Genomic DNA, 17,797 nt, shown 5'->3' on the forward strand with positions numbered 1-17,797 from the left:
TTTCTTCCTACATTTGGTGACCCCGTCTGAGCACGACAACAATGTCGATCAGCAAAGCCGACGTTGACGGTGCTGAGACTAGCAAAGTCGGCATCGACGCTGCGGAGGCATGCCGCGTGGGCGTGCGAGTTCCACCGTTTTACCCTGAGAAGCCGGCGCTTTGGTTCGCGCAGATGGACGCGCAATTCGCGCTGGCGAACATCAAAACCGACGAGACGAAATACTTCTACGTCACGGGTCACCTCGACCCGAAATACGCCGACGTCGTCGAAGACATAATCGCCAACCCGCCCGCCAGCGATAAGTATGAAAAGCTCAAGGCCGAGCTCATCAAGAGGCAGTCAGCTTCACGCGAGGAGAAGGTGAAGCAGCTTCTCATGCACGAGGAGCTCGGCGACCGGAAGCCGTCGCAGTTTTACCGGCACCTCCTCAACCTCGCCGGTCCAGGTGTTCCCGAGGAGTTTCTGCGGACGATGTGGACGAGCCGTCTGCCAGCAGGTACGCAGACCATAGTGGCGTCGCAATCCAAGCTGGACTTGGCCGAGCTGGCCGAGTTAGCGGACCGTATCCACGTCATCACCGGTCCCGCGCAGGTGGCATCAACAGCTGCCGTCGCCACTGCACCGTCGTCGTCCACCAGCGGTCTGCACGCCGAGATCGCCGCGCTAAACCGGCAGATGCAGAAGATGGCGCTCAAGCTCGAGAGGTTATCCCGCAACAGAAGCCGTTCCCGTAGTCGCTCACGTCACCGGTCCAGCTCCAGAAGATCGCAGTGCTGGTACCACCAGCGGTTCGGTGATAACGCTAAGAAGTGTATTAAACCGTGCGACTACACAACGTCGGGAAATGCGCGGGGCAATCTGTGATGGCGGCCGATGATTGTCCGAGCGCTGGTCGCCTCTTCGTCACCGACCAAAGGTTGAAGATACAGTTTTTGGTTGACACCGGCAGCGACCTCAGTGTATACCCCCGGTCGGCGATTCCGCGACGATTAGGAAAAACAGAGTATGAACTGCGTGCAGCAAACGGCACTGTGATAAACACTTACGGTTTTGTGAGCTTAACATTAAACCTAGGGTTGCGCCGCGACTTCGCCTGGCGATTTATTGTTGCAGACGTTACAAGGGCGATAATAGGTGTGGATTTTTTGTCTTATTATAATTTGGTTGTCGATTGCAGGAACCAACGCCTCATCGACAACCATACTACGCTCTCCACCCCGGCGTCGCCTGTCCGCCGCTCTGATGATGTGTCTTCGGTGAGGGTGAGTCTCGGTGATTCCGCGTTTACACACATACTGCGGGAATATCCCGACATCACTCGACCTCGCGGCATACACGACACATCCAAACACAATACAGTACACCACATTCGTACTACGCCAGGGCCACCAGTATCTTCATCCCCACGCAGATTAGCACCGGACAAATTAAAAATTGCGAAGGCTGAGTTTGATGACATGTTGCGGTCCGGTATCTGCCGTTTATCCGAGTCACCGTGGTCGTCGCCTCTTCACCTCGTTCCTAAAAAGGGCAATAGATGGCGCCCTTGTGGCGACTACAGGATGCTGAACGCACGCACTGTCCCGGATCAATACCCTATCCGGCACATCCAGGACTTCGCGCACAGCTTGTCTGGCTGTACCATCTTCTCGCAGATTGACCTAGTTAAGGCTTATAACCAGATTCCAGTGCATCCGGATGACATCCCGAAGACTGCGATCACGACTCCGTTCGGGCTTTTCGAATTTCCGTTCATGACGTTCGGGCTTCGAAATGCCGCACAGACGTTTCAGCGCTTCGTGGATGAGATGCTCAGGGGTTTGGACTTTACATACGCATATCTTGACGATTTTTTGGTGTTCTCGAAAGACCAAAAGACGCACGAGCTGCACCTGCGTCAGCTGTTCACCAGACTGCGAGAGTATGGTATGGTCATCAACAGTGCTAAGTGCGTCTTTGGTGCGTCGGAGGTTAATTTTTTAGGGTATCACATCTCTTCCAAAGGGACGAGACCGTTGCCTGCCAAAGTTGAGGCTGTCCAGAATTTTCCTGAGCCAAAAACGGTCAGGGAGCTGCGCAGATTCCTCGGGATGCTAAATTTCTACCGCAGGTTCATCCCGAATGCCGCAGCCTGTCAAGCACCTCTCAACAGCCTGCTCTCCGACTCCGTGAAGGGTTCGCACCCTGTCAATTTCACAGCGGACCAACGTGAGGCGTTCCAGGGCTGCAAGGACAGTCTGTGTCGAGCAGCACTGTTGGCGCATCCTGACTGCACCGCCAAGATGGCGCTGGTCACGGATGCGTCTGACAAGGCTATAGGTGCAGTTCTACAGCAGCGTACCGGAGGAGCATGGGAGCCTCTGGCATTCTTTTCCAGGAAGCTGAGCGACGCGCAGGTTAAGTACTCTCCTTACGACCGTGAACTGCTCGCTATTTACGAGAGCGTGAAGTACTTCAGGCATATGCTGGAGGCTCGTGACTTCGTGATCTACACGGACCACAAACCTCTCACATTCGCCTTCACCTCTCGTAAAGAAAACTGTTCCCCACGACAGTTCCGTCACCTGGACCTGATTGCTCAGTTCACTACTGACATCAGGCACATCTCCGGGAAGGATAATGTCGTGGCGGATACCCTTTCGCGGGTTGAGGAGATTACTCAACCTGTGCCCGTCGAGAGGATCGCTGCAGCACAAGAAGATGACCAGGAGCTGCAGCAGCTGCTCGCCGGGGACAACTCACTGCGTCTGCAGTTGGTTAGCGTCCCAGGTTCACAACAGCAGCTGTACTGCGACCTCAGCAGCGGCACGCCTAGACCTTTTGTACCCAAGGAGCTGCGCAGGTCAATTTTTCTCAGCCTGCACTCCTTGAGTCACCCTGGTACTAAGGCGTCTGCCAGGCTGATTGCAGCCCGCTATGTGTGGCCTGGGGTTAGGAAGGACTGTCGTAACTGGGCTCAGAGTTGTCTGGCTTGCCAGCGCTCTAAAACCACACGGCACGTCTCTGCACCACTGCAGACCTTTAAGTTGCCCCAGGCGAGATTTGCCTTCATCCACATTGACCTCATAGGACCTTTGCCGCTGTGTCAAGGTTTCCGGTATTGTCTCACCGCCGTCGATCGCTTTACGCGATGGCCTGAGGCAATACCCCTGGCAGACATCACTGCAGAAACCGTGGCAAAGGCCTTACTGGGTGGATGGATTGCCCGATTCGGCTGCCCATCGGATATCGTTACCGATAGAGGTAGGCAGTTCGAATCGGCCCTCTTTAAGTGCCTATCCGGCATTGCTGGCTTTCAGCATCGTAGGACCACTGCCTACCATCCAGCCTGCAACGGACTGGTGGAGCGATTCCACCGTCAACTGAAGGCTGCAATCACCTGCCACGCAGGCAGCAGTTGGGTGGAATCTCTTCCACTTGTGCTGTTAGGAGTGCGCAGTGCCTTCAAGGAAGACGTACAGGCTTCCGCTGCCGAGTTAGTGTTCGGCCAGCCACTGCGCCTTCCAGGCGAGTTCTTCGACCCGCGGGTCGAGGAAACGGTCGACATGACCGATTACCTTTCTAGGCTTCGGAGTATTGTCCGGAGTTTGCAGCCAGCACCAGCAGTCAGACACAACAGCCGCTTCAAGACATTTGTCTTCAAGGAGCTGGCTACAGCCACGCACGTGTTCCTTAGGGACTGCACTGCTGGTGGTGGTCTGAAACCGGCATACTCTGGACCTCACAAGGTGCTCGAACGAGGTGACAAGGTGTTCAAACTACTGGTGAACGGTAAACAGGTCACAGTATCGATAGACCGCATCAAGCCGGCCTTCATACTGCGTGACCCTGACACCACAGCACACTCACCACACAACACTATCGCACATAACTCACCACAGTCACCACTCGACAATAACACTCATCACTACTCACCTGACGCGGATAACCGAGGCTTACCTTCGGCTGACGATGGCGTCATCAGAACGACGCGGTCAGGACGTCGCGTCCACTTCCCAGCTTATTATCGCCCTTGAAGGTCTCTGGGGGGGGGTGATGTGGTGACCTACCTCTTTCGCCACTTATTGGTACTGGCCGGCTGGTTTGGCAGCTACGTTCGTAAAAATGAAGACTTGTCAAACCAGTCGGCAGTCGGTTTTTTCTCTTTGGTAGGAAGAAAATGTATATTTTTATTGTCTCAATTTATCTTGTAAATATTATGTAAATATATCGATGTAAATACCAAACCCATTTATATTTCTTCCTACACGTTAATTTATACTTCAGCAGGTTACTTATAATTCGACGTGTCATCGTTCGGGGCAGAGACTGCGCTCGAGCAGTCAGTGTATGGCTGGCGACTGCTTGACCGCACGATGAAAATTCACCCGCTAAGGTTAAAACTGCTATTGCGATTCGATTTCTATTAAATTTTGACATTATTAGCAGAATCGGGCCCCAGTTGCAATTAATTCGGACGGCCGACAGTTTGAAGCTGTCGCCTCTGACTGCTTCAAGTGGTCCGTGTATTGCGCCTTACCCCTCAAAATTATCTAGACAATGTCAGTGGTAAAATGCACATCTCTGGCCATAGGAAACAGGAAATAACAAAAACAAAGTATTATTTTTAAAACAATGTATTAAATTAACTGCATTATATTAGTTATATACACAGTGAAGTAAACAAAATGCAAACCATCCGTTTGTATAATCAGTAAGTACACCAACTGATTAATATCATCAAAACTAAGGTATAGATGGAAGAACAAGATGTATCCAGTTACCGCAATCGGCTTGGTGTCCCATAAATAAATCTAAAATCAGCAGACTTGCAGCTGTAAAATGGAGACAGAATTAACATACTAAAACTTCCCAGAAAAAAAAAACTTAAAATTAAATAGAGCCTGACGAAAGTCTATTGGTATGCTGTTTACCTTCATCAGAAATAAGCAACTCGACAAGAAGTTTGATAAACGACCACTATTAAATTTTCAAGCTCCTAAAATCATGTGCCTTTTCCCAATTATGTTGGAGTCTGCTTCCAGTGCAACCGGATACAGTTTAGTACTACTGTTTTACATGGAGCAATTGCCTATATGATCTCCTAAAGCCGGGCAACCTGGTATCCCTCGCTAAAACTGGCTGTCATACTTTCTCACTGGGCAGTCCAGCATAAGAATGCCAAAGATGTTCAAATGATTGCCGGGACCTACCAATTTATCGTGCCTTCCGAAACATGGAATAACTCGTGATGACAAGATTGGCGCTCATCCACGAGTGTGCCAAGCGTTGCTTAGCCTTACGATTGATCGACCCACGCGGCTCTGACTTAGCCACTAGCTAAGCATGTGAAAATATACGAGTATATTATGATAAACTGGAACATTTTGGTTGAATGGAGATTGTATTAGAAATGGTCATTAATGTATGTCGAGTCATTATAGAGATAAGCTATGAAGTTTCGACTTGTTTTAGTCGGGCTCTATATATAATTTTACTACACAATAATTAGCATACTCATACAAGACACATTACCACTAAAACCAACACTATTTTTCAACATAATATGTATTAAAATACTGGATTTACTACAACAATGAAATATCAAATCGCTTTTATCACACTAAATCTATTATGTACACTAATAAATCTATATGTTTTTGTCAGGATGATCAACGTGCTCATTATAAGTCAACAATTTTATAGAATTACCACAAAGCTTCATTAGGTATAGTCCTCGGTTTAACATGAATGCTAATGCCGATTCTTAGTGCCATCTGAAAGAAAAGAAATACACATACTGACTGCAAAAAAATGCTTCTTATCAACAAGTTGTTTAGAAAAGTGCAGTTTTAATTCTGCAACTGAAAGTATTATCTATCAGTCAGCAAGGTAAGTTAGGCTACCTTTTGTATTTCCACTGCACAATTCTAGTCATCTTGTCAAATAATATAACAAAAAACATGTAAACTCAAATCCATCATACCAGTATTCGGGCACACAATATTGTACTTTTTTACACATATTTTATACATAGCATTAACTGTACATAACTATACATTTTCAGTCTTCCGCAAATAGTAAACAATTGGGAGTTGGATTCACCATTTAATGAATTATCCATAAAATACTATTTTGTCACAACCAATTTCTACTTAAATGTATAAACTGAATCATTGAATCAATATACTTGTGACAAATAATATTTCATGTAAGTACATACATCACATGTTAGGTGATTTAGCTGCAAAAGTGTAATTTCCAAAGGCACATCTTATTTGGCATGTAGCCGAATCATCATTGATTTAGTTTATATCAAGCTTGCTGCTGCTATTGATTACTGAACAAAGTACAGTAATAGATCTTCAGTTATAATGAGCATCCTGAACTTTTCATTGACAAGTTTGCTATTATATATTTAAAAACAGGATCAGTTTTATCCTCCTAAAGGTTTATTTATATTCCAATAAGAATGTTCTTACGTGTCTACATCTACGTAACATTTGTAGCATATAGTCTACGATTTATAGTTTTTTTTATAAGCGTATTATTGTATGTTTAAAATTCTTGACATGGAAGTAAAGACAAATGGAGTTTAAATACGAAATTAACTTGCAGGCGTCAATATCGCTTGTAGTATTAAAACTTATACAAAACTAACAACTGAAATAAGTAGTAAAAGGGAAACATTTATTAATTTATAAGCTACGCGTCACAAGTCATATAAATAATATGTGAGACTAAAGTAAACAACTCACAATGAGAGACCTAGCTTCCTTCTCTAAAGTAGCCAGCAAGGTTATTGAGTCTCTAATGTAAAAAATATGTACATTGTGTCAAACAAAATGCAATACCATAAAACTAATCAGCGTCATTACAGTATTTAACACGTAAGTAGTGAAGCCGGCTGGCGCGGCGAGCACTGCCGGCCGCGCTCACGAGTCCGGGGGAACGTCCCATTCCGCTAGACCGCGGTCCACCAACTCTCTATTCAAAAATATTACTTGCTGGAAATAAAAAATATACATGTTGAACACAAGCCAAATTTTCTATAGTAAACACGTAATATTCCATCAGTTCTAACAGCGCTTTCACACAAGCGATTTTTTTTGAGCCTTGTCGGTCAGTTTAGCCTACGCGCGATAAATCTCAAGCAAAAATATGTCGTGCACACTCGCGTATAACGCGCGCCAGTAAGTAAAGGACAATGGGTGATTCCGGTCCAAATGTCCACCACGAACGAGATCTATATGGCTAGATAGCCTGTTAAATATAGAACATTTTTGTTATGAAAGTAAAAAAAAATATAATGCCAGAAAAAAGTTATAGCAAAATCAAATAAAACATTTTATAGATTTTTTCAATTTCATTTTTTCTATTACTTTTCGTGATGTTCGATTTTCGTACTTTCTGTAACTTCTGACAAAATAGAATTGTTAATTATTAGAGAGAAGACACCACCAGTTTCATCGAACTTTCTTAGATCCAGTCACTGCTGAGTTTGTTCAAGCACTTCTGGCGCCTTAATTGGTTAGTGATTCGTACATCCATCGGGCAAAAAAATCGGGCTGTTTATATGCAAATGTGTCTTACTCATCTTAGTTTTAGATAAAGTGCGGAAATGGAAGTGGAATAAAATAAAAAATAATAATGATAACATACAAAAACTACCGAAAATTAAGAATACATTTTTAGCTACAACTTTTTTTTGGCATTGTTTTTTTTTTTTTACTTTCTTAGTAAAAGTTACTCAAAATTAAGTGGACTATTTAATGGTCTCGTTCGAGGTGGACATTTGGACCAAACTTCATACATTCTTGCCCAATCTCCTTTGTTCGAGTTTGAACGAGTACTTATTGGTTATTGTGGCTCGCTAGTGTTGCGCGGTAAGGCTAGTTTGAAAGCGCTGTTACTTCATGACTTGATGTATGAAAATGATAAGTCACCTGTGGGTGTAGAGTGAGGTAGAGATGTACAAGTGGGAGGCCGGCTTCGTCGTAGCCGGCTACTTGGGCATGTAACAGCTGTCCCGCTGTCAGACCGGCCATGATGCGGAGAGCCTCGCCACTCCACTCAGGTTCTAATAAAATATTTTTTTAGAAACTTTAATAGTTTTATGTATCCTATGTGAGTTGTGTGTTTAAAATTAGCACCCTGGCAGACTTAAAAATATGACTGCAAATTAATATTATGGCGAATGATCTATAACAGTAATTAAATAACTTAAAGTAGTAGTAGTAAAATTCTTTAATTCCCCGTGAAGATTTTTCATTCCCTGATTTAAAACAAAAGTTCAGATATAAACAAAAAGACTCACCATTGTTAGCTGGTTTCACAAAAGCAAGAATGGCTTCTGTTGCCTGGAAAGGTAATGTCATAAAATCTGATCGAATCTGTTTGAGCTGATCATTGTCCACTGTCAGGTAACCGCCAAAGTCCACCAGTTTCACAACTGATGTGTCATTCTCCTCTGATGTTGAAATAACTTGTGCACGATACCAGTTATTTTCTGTTGGTGCAGCGCATATTGAACCCTCTAAAATAAAATAAAAATGTATATAAACATCTGAATTAAGAACTTCCTCCTTTTTGGAAAGTTAGCAAAAAATGGGTAAATTTCAAGTAGGTGGATTATGTAAGTATTTTTTTATATAGCTGTTATGTTGATTTAAGAGGAAGTTCTATAAGACCTTAGTCAGACCTGCTACCCTGTAAAGATCCGATTATTAGACCACAAAACGAGGGAATGACAGTTGTTACGGGTTGTCAGAAGCCAGGAAGTCTGACACCAGTCTAACCAAGGGGTACTAGGTAAATAGCGGAAGAGAGCTACATGAAACAATTGATGGAGTATGTGAAAGACGATATGGCTACAAAGACTTTAATGGCGGATTTCTATAACCAATTTGTCGTAATAAATCACAGATTGGTTATAGAATTCGGTAGTGGAGATGCCGTCTTGAACGTTGACTTGCATTTTATTAAATGTACCTGATTGATGAAAGAAAAATCAAAATCATGTCAACTTATCTACACAACACAAATAATGCTTACCTTTGACAGGACGAGGTAAAGATGGAACCTCTGGGTTCTGATATGTTGCTGCCATGAGACGATGTAGTGCGTGCAAAGACGGGAAAGTTGGATGAAGAGGTTGTTGTAGGAAGAAGTGTCCTGCACTCACCAGACACGTCATTATGGTGTCATTGTTCACAGACTCCACAAGCTGAAAAAAAATAATTGCATCCAATATAGAGATCCTGCTGCTGATTTTATCCCTAATTAAGTTGCTTTATGTTCAATGTATCCTGTGATGGCTAATGGCTGTCGGCTTTTTGTTTAGTAAGCACTATCCGCCCTGTGACTGACTGACTAATGGCTGTTCCCAATATCTATCTTTCTGTCTGTTGATTTGGTTACAGAGGTAGGAATTTGACATTACTAGTATGGGGCTTGTATTCTATCTGTCCGCTAAACAGTAACCCGCCGCAGGGCAGCTTTCGCCAACAGCTATGAGTTCTCCCCAAGAGATGTCATAAAGATACTTTCATTTTACTAGCCTCCGCTGTTTCGAACGCGTAACGAGGGATCTTCTCGTACCAGGACAGGGTATTATCGTATGTCCGTGTCGTGGGTCTAAGCTACAACCACCTCCTTACCAGTGTTCACCCAAATCGATTCAGTCACCCTCATTGAGTACAAATAATGTAACTAACTTGACTTTCTTTCAAAAGATTAAGAATGCTTGTTGAATATAATAAAATGTTTTGTTAAGCCTTTCAACAATACTTACTTGCAGAAACTCAGGTACAAGTGGCACCAATCTTTGATAGAGTTCTGCACTAATTTCTTGTAAGGAAAAGTTCGGGAATTTCTTTTCAGGAAACTTTTCCTTGATCATTTCTATAGCTGCTTCTATTTCACTCTGTGTTCCTAAAAAAAGTTCATAAATAAATATAACTTCCAGATACAATAAAGTTTAATCTATAAGATCCATGATTGTTTAATTACCTTCAACAGCACATATTTTCTGTTTAACAGAATCAGGATGTCTTCTTACATACACACTTGCACCTGTTTTAGCTTTAATTTGGGTTACAAATGAACCATGTTTTCCTATTAGGAGCCCAACTAGGCTCTGAGGTATAACAAATTGATGTATTCTAAGTGCAGTTTCAGAAGGGACCATATTTAAATTAGCAGGAGGAGGGCTGGCTGCTTCAGAACAGCCCTTACCACTGTCACTTGAACCCTGAAAAAGTGCATAAAATTGTTATTGAAACAAAATATTCCAAACACTGCACACTTCTAATTTTAGTTGCAAAATGACAAAACCAAATTTATAAAAACCACCAGGTTATAAAAAGTATAAACAATTAAAAAGCTTTACTGCTTCGCTTTTAATTACACTACAGTAGCAACAGGGATGGGCTTTATAGATATAAGATGCATTGTGATCCAGAAACTAAAATTGGTATTATGAGGCAAAAGATGTATGAAGATGGGAAAGGATAATTATTATTTAGAAAGGCATAAAAGATATTGTGCTGTGCAGTCCTTAAGCTAAGATGATATAGTTCTTACCTCGCTGTGATTGTCAGAGAAGTGACACATTGATGGACTAGCTAGCATTGGGTCCACAGGACTATGATTAGCAGAATCTCTTTCTGAGATGTGTCTATTTTGTGCTGTGGAAAATCTGTTATCACTGCCATTATTACTATTACTAGGTTCATCAACTACATTTATATTATTATTAATATTTGTATCTTCAGTGTCACCCACAGTGCTATCTTCAGTTGTATTAACTTCGGATGCAATTGTTTCCAATTTTGTACTATCTTGCTGTAGAAATATATCTTCTGATTTTCCAGGCATTTCCTGTGAATGTACAATATTTGTATCGCCTGCCCTAATTATTACTGGGGAATGATCAATATTATTTTTACAGCAAGTGACTACAGATGGGAGTGTAGAGCACATGTTAGATGACTTCTGTTTAACTTTGAATGATGGTTCTTTAGAGCATAGGCTCACAGAGTTAAACTTGTCAAAACCAGCTGACATTTGTTTTTCCTTTTCAATAGATTTTTTCCTAATAATTTTTTCTATTTCTATATCAACTTCTTCATCTGTCAATTCTAATGGGGAAGACCTTTGGGAATTACTTCCATTTGGAATAATGTCAATGGGAGCCGACTTAATAATGGAACGCTCTGCTTTGCCCAAAGGAGATGTTCGTTGAGCTTCAGCCTGAGCATTCAATGCCTCTGCAAGCTCTTCTTTCAAACTTTTTATCCTTTCTCTTCCACCCGGGTCAGATTTTGCATATTCCCTCTTTTTTCTGAACCAAAATATTCCCAATAAAACAGCTATGGATGGGACTGACCACATAAGTAATTGACGACAAGGGGCCATTGTAAAGAGCCACTTTTATAAACAATCTAAAACAAAGAGAGTTGTTACTGATAAGAATCCAATTAATAATGAAAAGTAGTTAAAGCATGCACATAATTAATACACATATTTTACAGTATAACTTTAACATATAATTAGCTCAAATATATCAGCAATCAGAACATTTCCTTGGACTTTGAAATTAAAAAACAACATTCAATAAAAGTGGGTCAATAGCCTTCATGTAAATGTAATGTAACAAGATTTATTCAATAATATTAATTTAGTTAATCTTTACTAACTCTAACTAAACTTTGAAGTTCTGATTTATTTCATTTATGTTTTTGTATGACATTTTTATTTACATAATAAACCTTGTTAGTCATATGTGTAAACATAAATAGAAATTTTAATTTACGTTTTTTTTTTTTATAATTTATGATATTGCAAAAGTTGTGACCTAGAAAATCCGAATATATAATCAATTCGGTATTTAGAACACACTAACACTGATGGGGCTTTGTTTAAGATACATAGTCATGTCCTGCATGCATGACATACCTTCTTTTAAAAATATGTTTTTATTCAATGGACCTACATAATAATTCTAAATATTTTAATCATTGATACTTGTTATCTTATAAAACTGATAAACATTTTTTTAGTTTCGGTAAATAGGTTATTGTCCCGCGTGTTTATTTATTATCTAGAGTGGATGCCGTTACTATTAATAGCGCAATTACCCTCGAATACAATGTATAAATAACACAACTGTTGAAATACCACAATTTCTAACTAAATAAATAAGACCGACCGATTTATGAATTGGTGAAAAGCATGGTGAATTTACTTCTGTACATACAAGAGATCACGATAACACCGCTACCTACGAAAATTCAGTTTTGACTATCTCAGGGCAATGCTAATTATACTCGTACACACATGTGCCACTGATCTTTTTCGAAACACAAGTTATAAATGTTGTTCGGTGAGGGTCACGAGCAATATGTAGAAACCTTCACAAGCAACACGTAAGCAAATGTAGAACCGTAAATGAAAGGTTACGCAATTATAATCGTGTCAACACGTTAAAAAATACTAAAACGCTGATAACTATTCTTATGTTTATTGAACCGATTTTAATCAGCAAGGATCTGTATGTTTTATCTCAACCTATGAGCTTGCATATGTACAATCCCCGTGATCCAAATGTGGAATCATGCCGCCGCCGGCTACAAGAGTTAAAAGTTACTTACTTGAATATTCAAGAAAGAATGTCCCCACTTTTTCAATGATATAATGAAAACAGGCCTAAAAGATAAGTTTACTGATATTACTACCGAATTTCACTAAATTTTATCCAACAATCCACGTGCTCACAATGTTTTCGAAGCACAACAAAATTCAATATGGCTGATGAAGTGTAGATAGGCAACATAAAAAATCTCTATGGTTTGGGTTGTGATTGGATATGCTATACTCTATGGAAGTACATAGAACATACAGATAGGTAGTATCAAGCATAGAGTAGAGAACAAACAGACTATTTCTCCTAATACCAATATCTCCATATTTTTTAACACACAGCACAGGTCAACTGAGAAAATCTGGTGTGTGTGATGACTAGAAATATAGGCAACAAGAGCGTTCTGATTTTTTTCCGGACTCTCAATCCCGAACGCATGTCAGTATCATTCTTAAAGATCAAGCTTAATTTTTACAATTCTGAAAAATATGAAGGTTGTGGCTGTCTAAAGGATGATTCACGCTACCTACACTGTGTCGCAACCGAACCGTGCCCCGGTCGGGACTCGTCCACCGTGCGTAGGTTAGCGGTAATCATCCTTTAGGTATAATCAGTTAGTACATTAGTAGTCCTTTAGTACACATCATGACTAGGGGTGAGAAAAAAAGCGTTTGAAATAATTATAGTCCCGATCTTCCTAGGCGACCTCCAAACCTACAATAAAATTGTGCAATCTCAAAATTTAAATATACTTAGTGCAATATTTTTTTGTCGCTAAGAATCATTAGGGTGAGTATAGACTACAACATTTTCTCGAGAATTTCTGTGTAATGTAACATTCTAGCGAATGGTACAATACAGGCAAAAGCTCAGTCTCCAAAGCATTTCCATGTAATGTAACGTTCGTGCGAATGCTCGGCGTTATGTTACGGGTAAATTCTCACAGCGAGCGAGTCTTTCGTCCCTCTCCTTCCGCGTCACCCCGCAACCGCGCATCGCCCGTACTTGGCTCGACGAAATGTTACACCAATACGCTCGACGAAATGTTACACCAATATGCTCGTCGGTTTGTAACAAACAAGCGAGCGTGCTCGACGTTTAGTTCGTAAAAGGATGATACACTATTATAGAACATCTCATAGAGCGGCTCGTTGTTCTGTTACAAGTAAATGTTGTAGTCTATACTCACCCAAATCTTTAACTCTATATAGTCAACTTTGCAAATACGTAATGGGTCCCGGAGACGATCAAGTCAACTTGACAAAGTCTACGTGCTTGAAGAAGTGAATATTTATCGTTTAGACTGCCTGGGGCACAATTCTCCTAAGTTAATAATGTCAAAATCGAATAGAAATCGAATCGCAATATGATCGCAATAGCAGTTTTAACCATATCGGCATTCTGCTACTAATAAAAGACCATTCGTATTCGATTGACCTTTGATTGGTGTTCGATTGGTCTGCTATTTTGGTAACTTTGGTCTATACGGTAGTTTGCTGTACAATCATTTTGCAATCGTCAATCATTTGCAGACAAAATGATTCATTATTGAATGACAGAAAAGGATAAAAACGTTTATTTCAAAGAAAAAATAGCGGAATGCTAATGCTGACAGAAATTATAGAAAAGGATAAAAACGTTTATTTATAACAATTCATATTTCCGGAATGCCCCATATGCTTCAATTGTAATTGAGTCGTAAGTAATTGAACCTCGGTTGGATATCAATCGTATGTTGATAAAGTAAAATAAGCAGAACCAAGCTCCGGATCTTATGTGTTAGCATGCGGAAGGCACGATAAACTTGAGTCCCGGTTCTCATTTGAACATCATTGGCAGTCGTTACGAGTAGTGAGAAAGAAGATCCAGAAAGTCTGTCACAGGCTTATTCTTACACCTTTAGTGTTGCCTGACTAACTGGGCTGAATAGGTCAGGTAGGCGGTACCTCTATGTAAAAAACTGATACTACTTTCCCCTAATTAAACCCACTTTAATTTATATGCAAGTTTTCTTACTCAAGTTCTATACCATTTTATATCCACAGTAGAGTTTTTTCTAACTAACAGGCCTAATCAAATATCTATAGGGAAGATCGAATTACCGTAGCTTAAAACATATATCATAAAATGGATTTGAATCGGGAAGTAGTAGTACACTCTGACGGAATCCAATTATAAATAAACGTTTAATTTATTGTGTGATTCAATAATTAATCATAGAGTCTGTACCTAACTGATTTACGATTGTAGAACCGACTACCCAATAGAAGACTAATGGCAAACCAATGGAATCTTATCTATACTAGTAGCAAAATGCCCGCAAAGGTTGAAACTGCTATTGAGATTCAATTGATATCTAATTGACACATTATTAAATTGGCAGAATTGAGCCGCTGCTTCTGGTTTAGACCAACAGTATTTAGAAGTGGCTAATTACGATCGAATTTTTAAGGCAGGGCAAAATAATGCAATGACTATATTTTACTGAAACATGATTTTCTTTACCATAATTTAATAGTTAATAATATAAAACCGCATCTATTTTTTTGAACCAGCCGTTTTCTCGCGGTTTTACCCGCATCCTGTGGGAACCACTGCCCGTACCAGGACAAAATATAGCCTTTGTTCCTTCCTCGAAAAGACTTTAGCTTTCCAATAGCGCAAGAATTTTTAAAATCGGTTCAGTAGTTTTTGAGTTCGTCCATTAAAACAAACAAATAAATTCCTCTTTATAATACAAGCTGTTGATTTGCATCCGTGCCATAGTCAAGGACTTAATTATACTAATGATTCTCAACCCAAATCAACAAAAAAATCGGCAGGAAAATTTTTGATTTTATTTTTTTTCGGAAATCCGTCAATGTTATCTAGCCGTATTTAAACTTGGCGCGTGTGTTACTGGCCTTAAAACCGTGCTGCGCCCTCACACAAACACAAACAGAAAGCATACGTAACGATCATTCATAAATTTCATTCATAAAATTGGAATACTTCTGAAATGCTACGACATTACAATGACAAAAAAAGCCGTGCGTATTAGCTATTTCCCGTCTACTGTAATTCCAATCGATTATTTACGTATTTCATGTCCTCCTCCTGACGTATGGCACAAATGCAAATCAACACCTTGTATTAGCATAGAATTTAGCACTATACGTGAGTGGTAGAGATTCAAATAGGCAGTTGCTCCTTGTAAAACTCTGGTACTTACCTACCAAGCTGCATCCGGGTAGACTGGATGCCAACTACAACATAGTTGGGAAAAAGCGCTAGGTAGTGATTTAAGGATGGAGAAAGTTCATGTTCATTTGATTGGCCTTAACAACACCTACAATGGGCAGGTTGAATACCAAAAAGTAACCCAATATACGCTAAAAGTCGAATGTCTAGATATAACACGTTATTATAATGATATGCACAGGTAATGTAGCCCTTATTGCCTCCTACATAACACTAGGAGACCCAGATTTTCAGAATTCAGTTAGGCATTATCCAACTTCTCATTAATAAAAAATCGCAGGTTACCTAGATAATTACCTGTTATCTGTTCAATAATTCAAATCTATGCAGGACTAGGGCTGCCATCCGTCCGGGTTCCCCGGATTTGTCCTCGTTTGGAGGCCGTCCGGGCGGGGTTTCAAGAAGTGTCCGGGGAAAACCCGGACATTTTTCACAGGGTCGTCTTAACCTATCTATGGTGCAGGGTAGGCGAATAACCCGGGCGCCGCAGAGCGCCCACGCCAACGCCATACAGGCCTAGAGCTAGCAGATTTCAGAGGACGGTCACTCGATTTGAGAGGATAAGAAGTCATAGGTACAGGTTTTTCAATAACAATCGTTAAATCCACCAACCAAGCCAATTCCTAGCCTGCCCCGCCTTCATTAACTACGAGTGGAAAACATAATATACATGAGATTGCTTGCCTTGTATGGAAGTTTAACCTTGTAAAATTACAAATAGACAAGCATTTGCTGCAGAAGTCGAAGTGTCCTAAAACTCAAAAATTTTCTTTTCTTGGCACAATTTTTTTTTAAGATTCAAAAAATTTTGTGCTCGCTTCGCTTGCGGCTTCTTCACTTCGCGGATTTTTTTTATTATATTTAGTGACCCAAAACTCAAAAAATTTTGCGCTCGCTTCGCTTGCGGCTTCTTCACTTTGCGGATTTTTTTTATTATATTTAGTGACCCAAACCTCAAAAATTTTCGCGCTCGCTACGCGCGCGGCAACTTCACTTTGCAGTTATTTCTATTTTTCAACATTTTTTTTGTCTAGCCTATCAAAAATGTAGCGCCGTTTTAAAGTCCTATTACTAACAAGAAGGTAACTCCCAGTTTCCATATGAGCTTTCTTATTTATGACCTTCGAAATACATTAAGTCACAATCTTTTAATACTAGGTACTACATGAGCTAGAGACGGCCCTGACTTTTCATGTAAGGAAGCACCTCATTGAATTTAAGTATATGGTAATATTGAAAATTAGGTCTTGTTTTGTTTAAAAAAAATCGGACTCGTCCGGGGAAAAAATGCGATTTACAGCAAATGTCTGGGTTTTTTTTAATGTTTGTCCGGGTTTTTCGAAATTCGAAATGGCAGCCCTGTGCAGGACCAACAGGTGAATGTGCTACTGCAATAGATGTACCTAGATTTTCACTAGGTACTGGCTTCGGGCTCTAACTTTGATTTTTAGATCTGAACAGCTTAAAAAAGCTTTGCATCTTTACCTTACCTGGGATTGTCCATGGCTATGACACTGGGTCAGGCGGCACGTGTTTGGAGATTTGTCCTACACACTTCTGGATAGTGTGACTCTCGAATCCAAATGTTGTATAAATAGAATTTTATTATTATATACACAAGTATTTGTTTGTAATTTTTCTTTTCTATTCCTTATAATCTGAATAAATGAGAAATATTAAAGATAGTAACATAAAGTTTATTGATTGCAAAGTACTGATTGAAAGTTTTTAGATGATAAGACAATTTCACCATGTTTCAAAGTTTTACATGTGTTGTTTTTTAGCCAGGCATGAATTAGACTGTACATGTCAATTAAAAGTATAAGTAAATTATTAACAAATAGAAATGTATAATTAGGTACTTATTAATGAACTAAGGTTTTAAGCATGGATATTATTGAAAAGACGAAATATTAAACCTAATGTTATGATG

The 17,797-nt window shown here is 40.4% G+C and overlaps 1 protein-coding gene across 1 annotated transcript; it reads right to left on the minus strand.

Moving 5' to 3' along the window:
• Nucleotides 1-4,602: 4,602 nt before the first annotated feature.
• Nucleotides 4,603-12,808, minus strand: LOC124631032 (A-kinase anchor protein 1, mitochondrial). Its single transcript, XM_047165131.1, has 8 exons — nt 12,635-12,808; nt 10,566-11,425; nt 9,993-10,233; nt 9,775-9,914; nt 9,036-9,207; nt 8,299-8,517; nt 7,928-8,061; nt 4,603-6,988 (listed from the first exon to the last, which is right to left on the minus strand). Exons 2-8 carry the CDS (start codon nt 11,397-11,399, stop codon nt 6,917-6,919), a joined length of 1,812 nt encoding a protein of 603 aa, XP_047021087.1. The 5' UTR covers nt 11,400-11,425; nt 12,635-12,808; the 3' UTR covers nt 4,603-6,916.
• Nucleotides 12,809-17,797: the final 4,989 nt, after the last annotated feature.

Source organism: Helicoverpa zea, chromosome 6 (genome assembly GCF_022581195.2).
Source record: "Helicoverpa zea isolate HzStark_Cry1AcR chromosome 6, ilHelZeax1.1, whole genome shotgun sequence".
In the NCBI taxonomy this organism is placed as follows: Eukaryota; Metazoa; Arthropoda; class Insecta; order Lepidoptera; family Noctuidae; genus Helicoverpa; species Helicoverpa zea.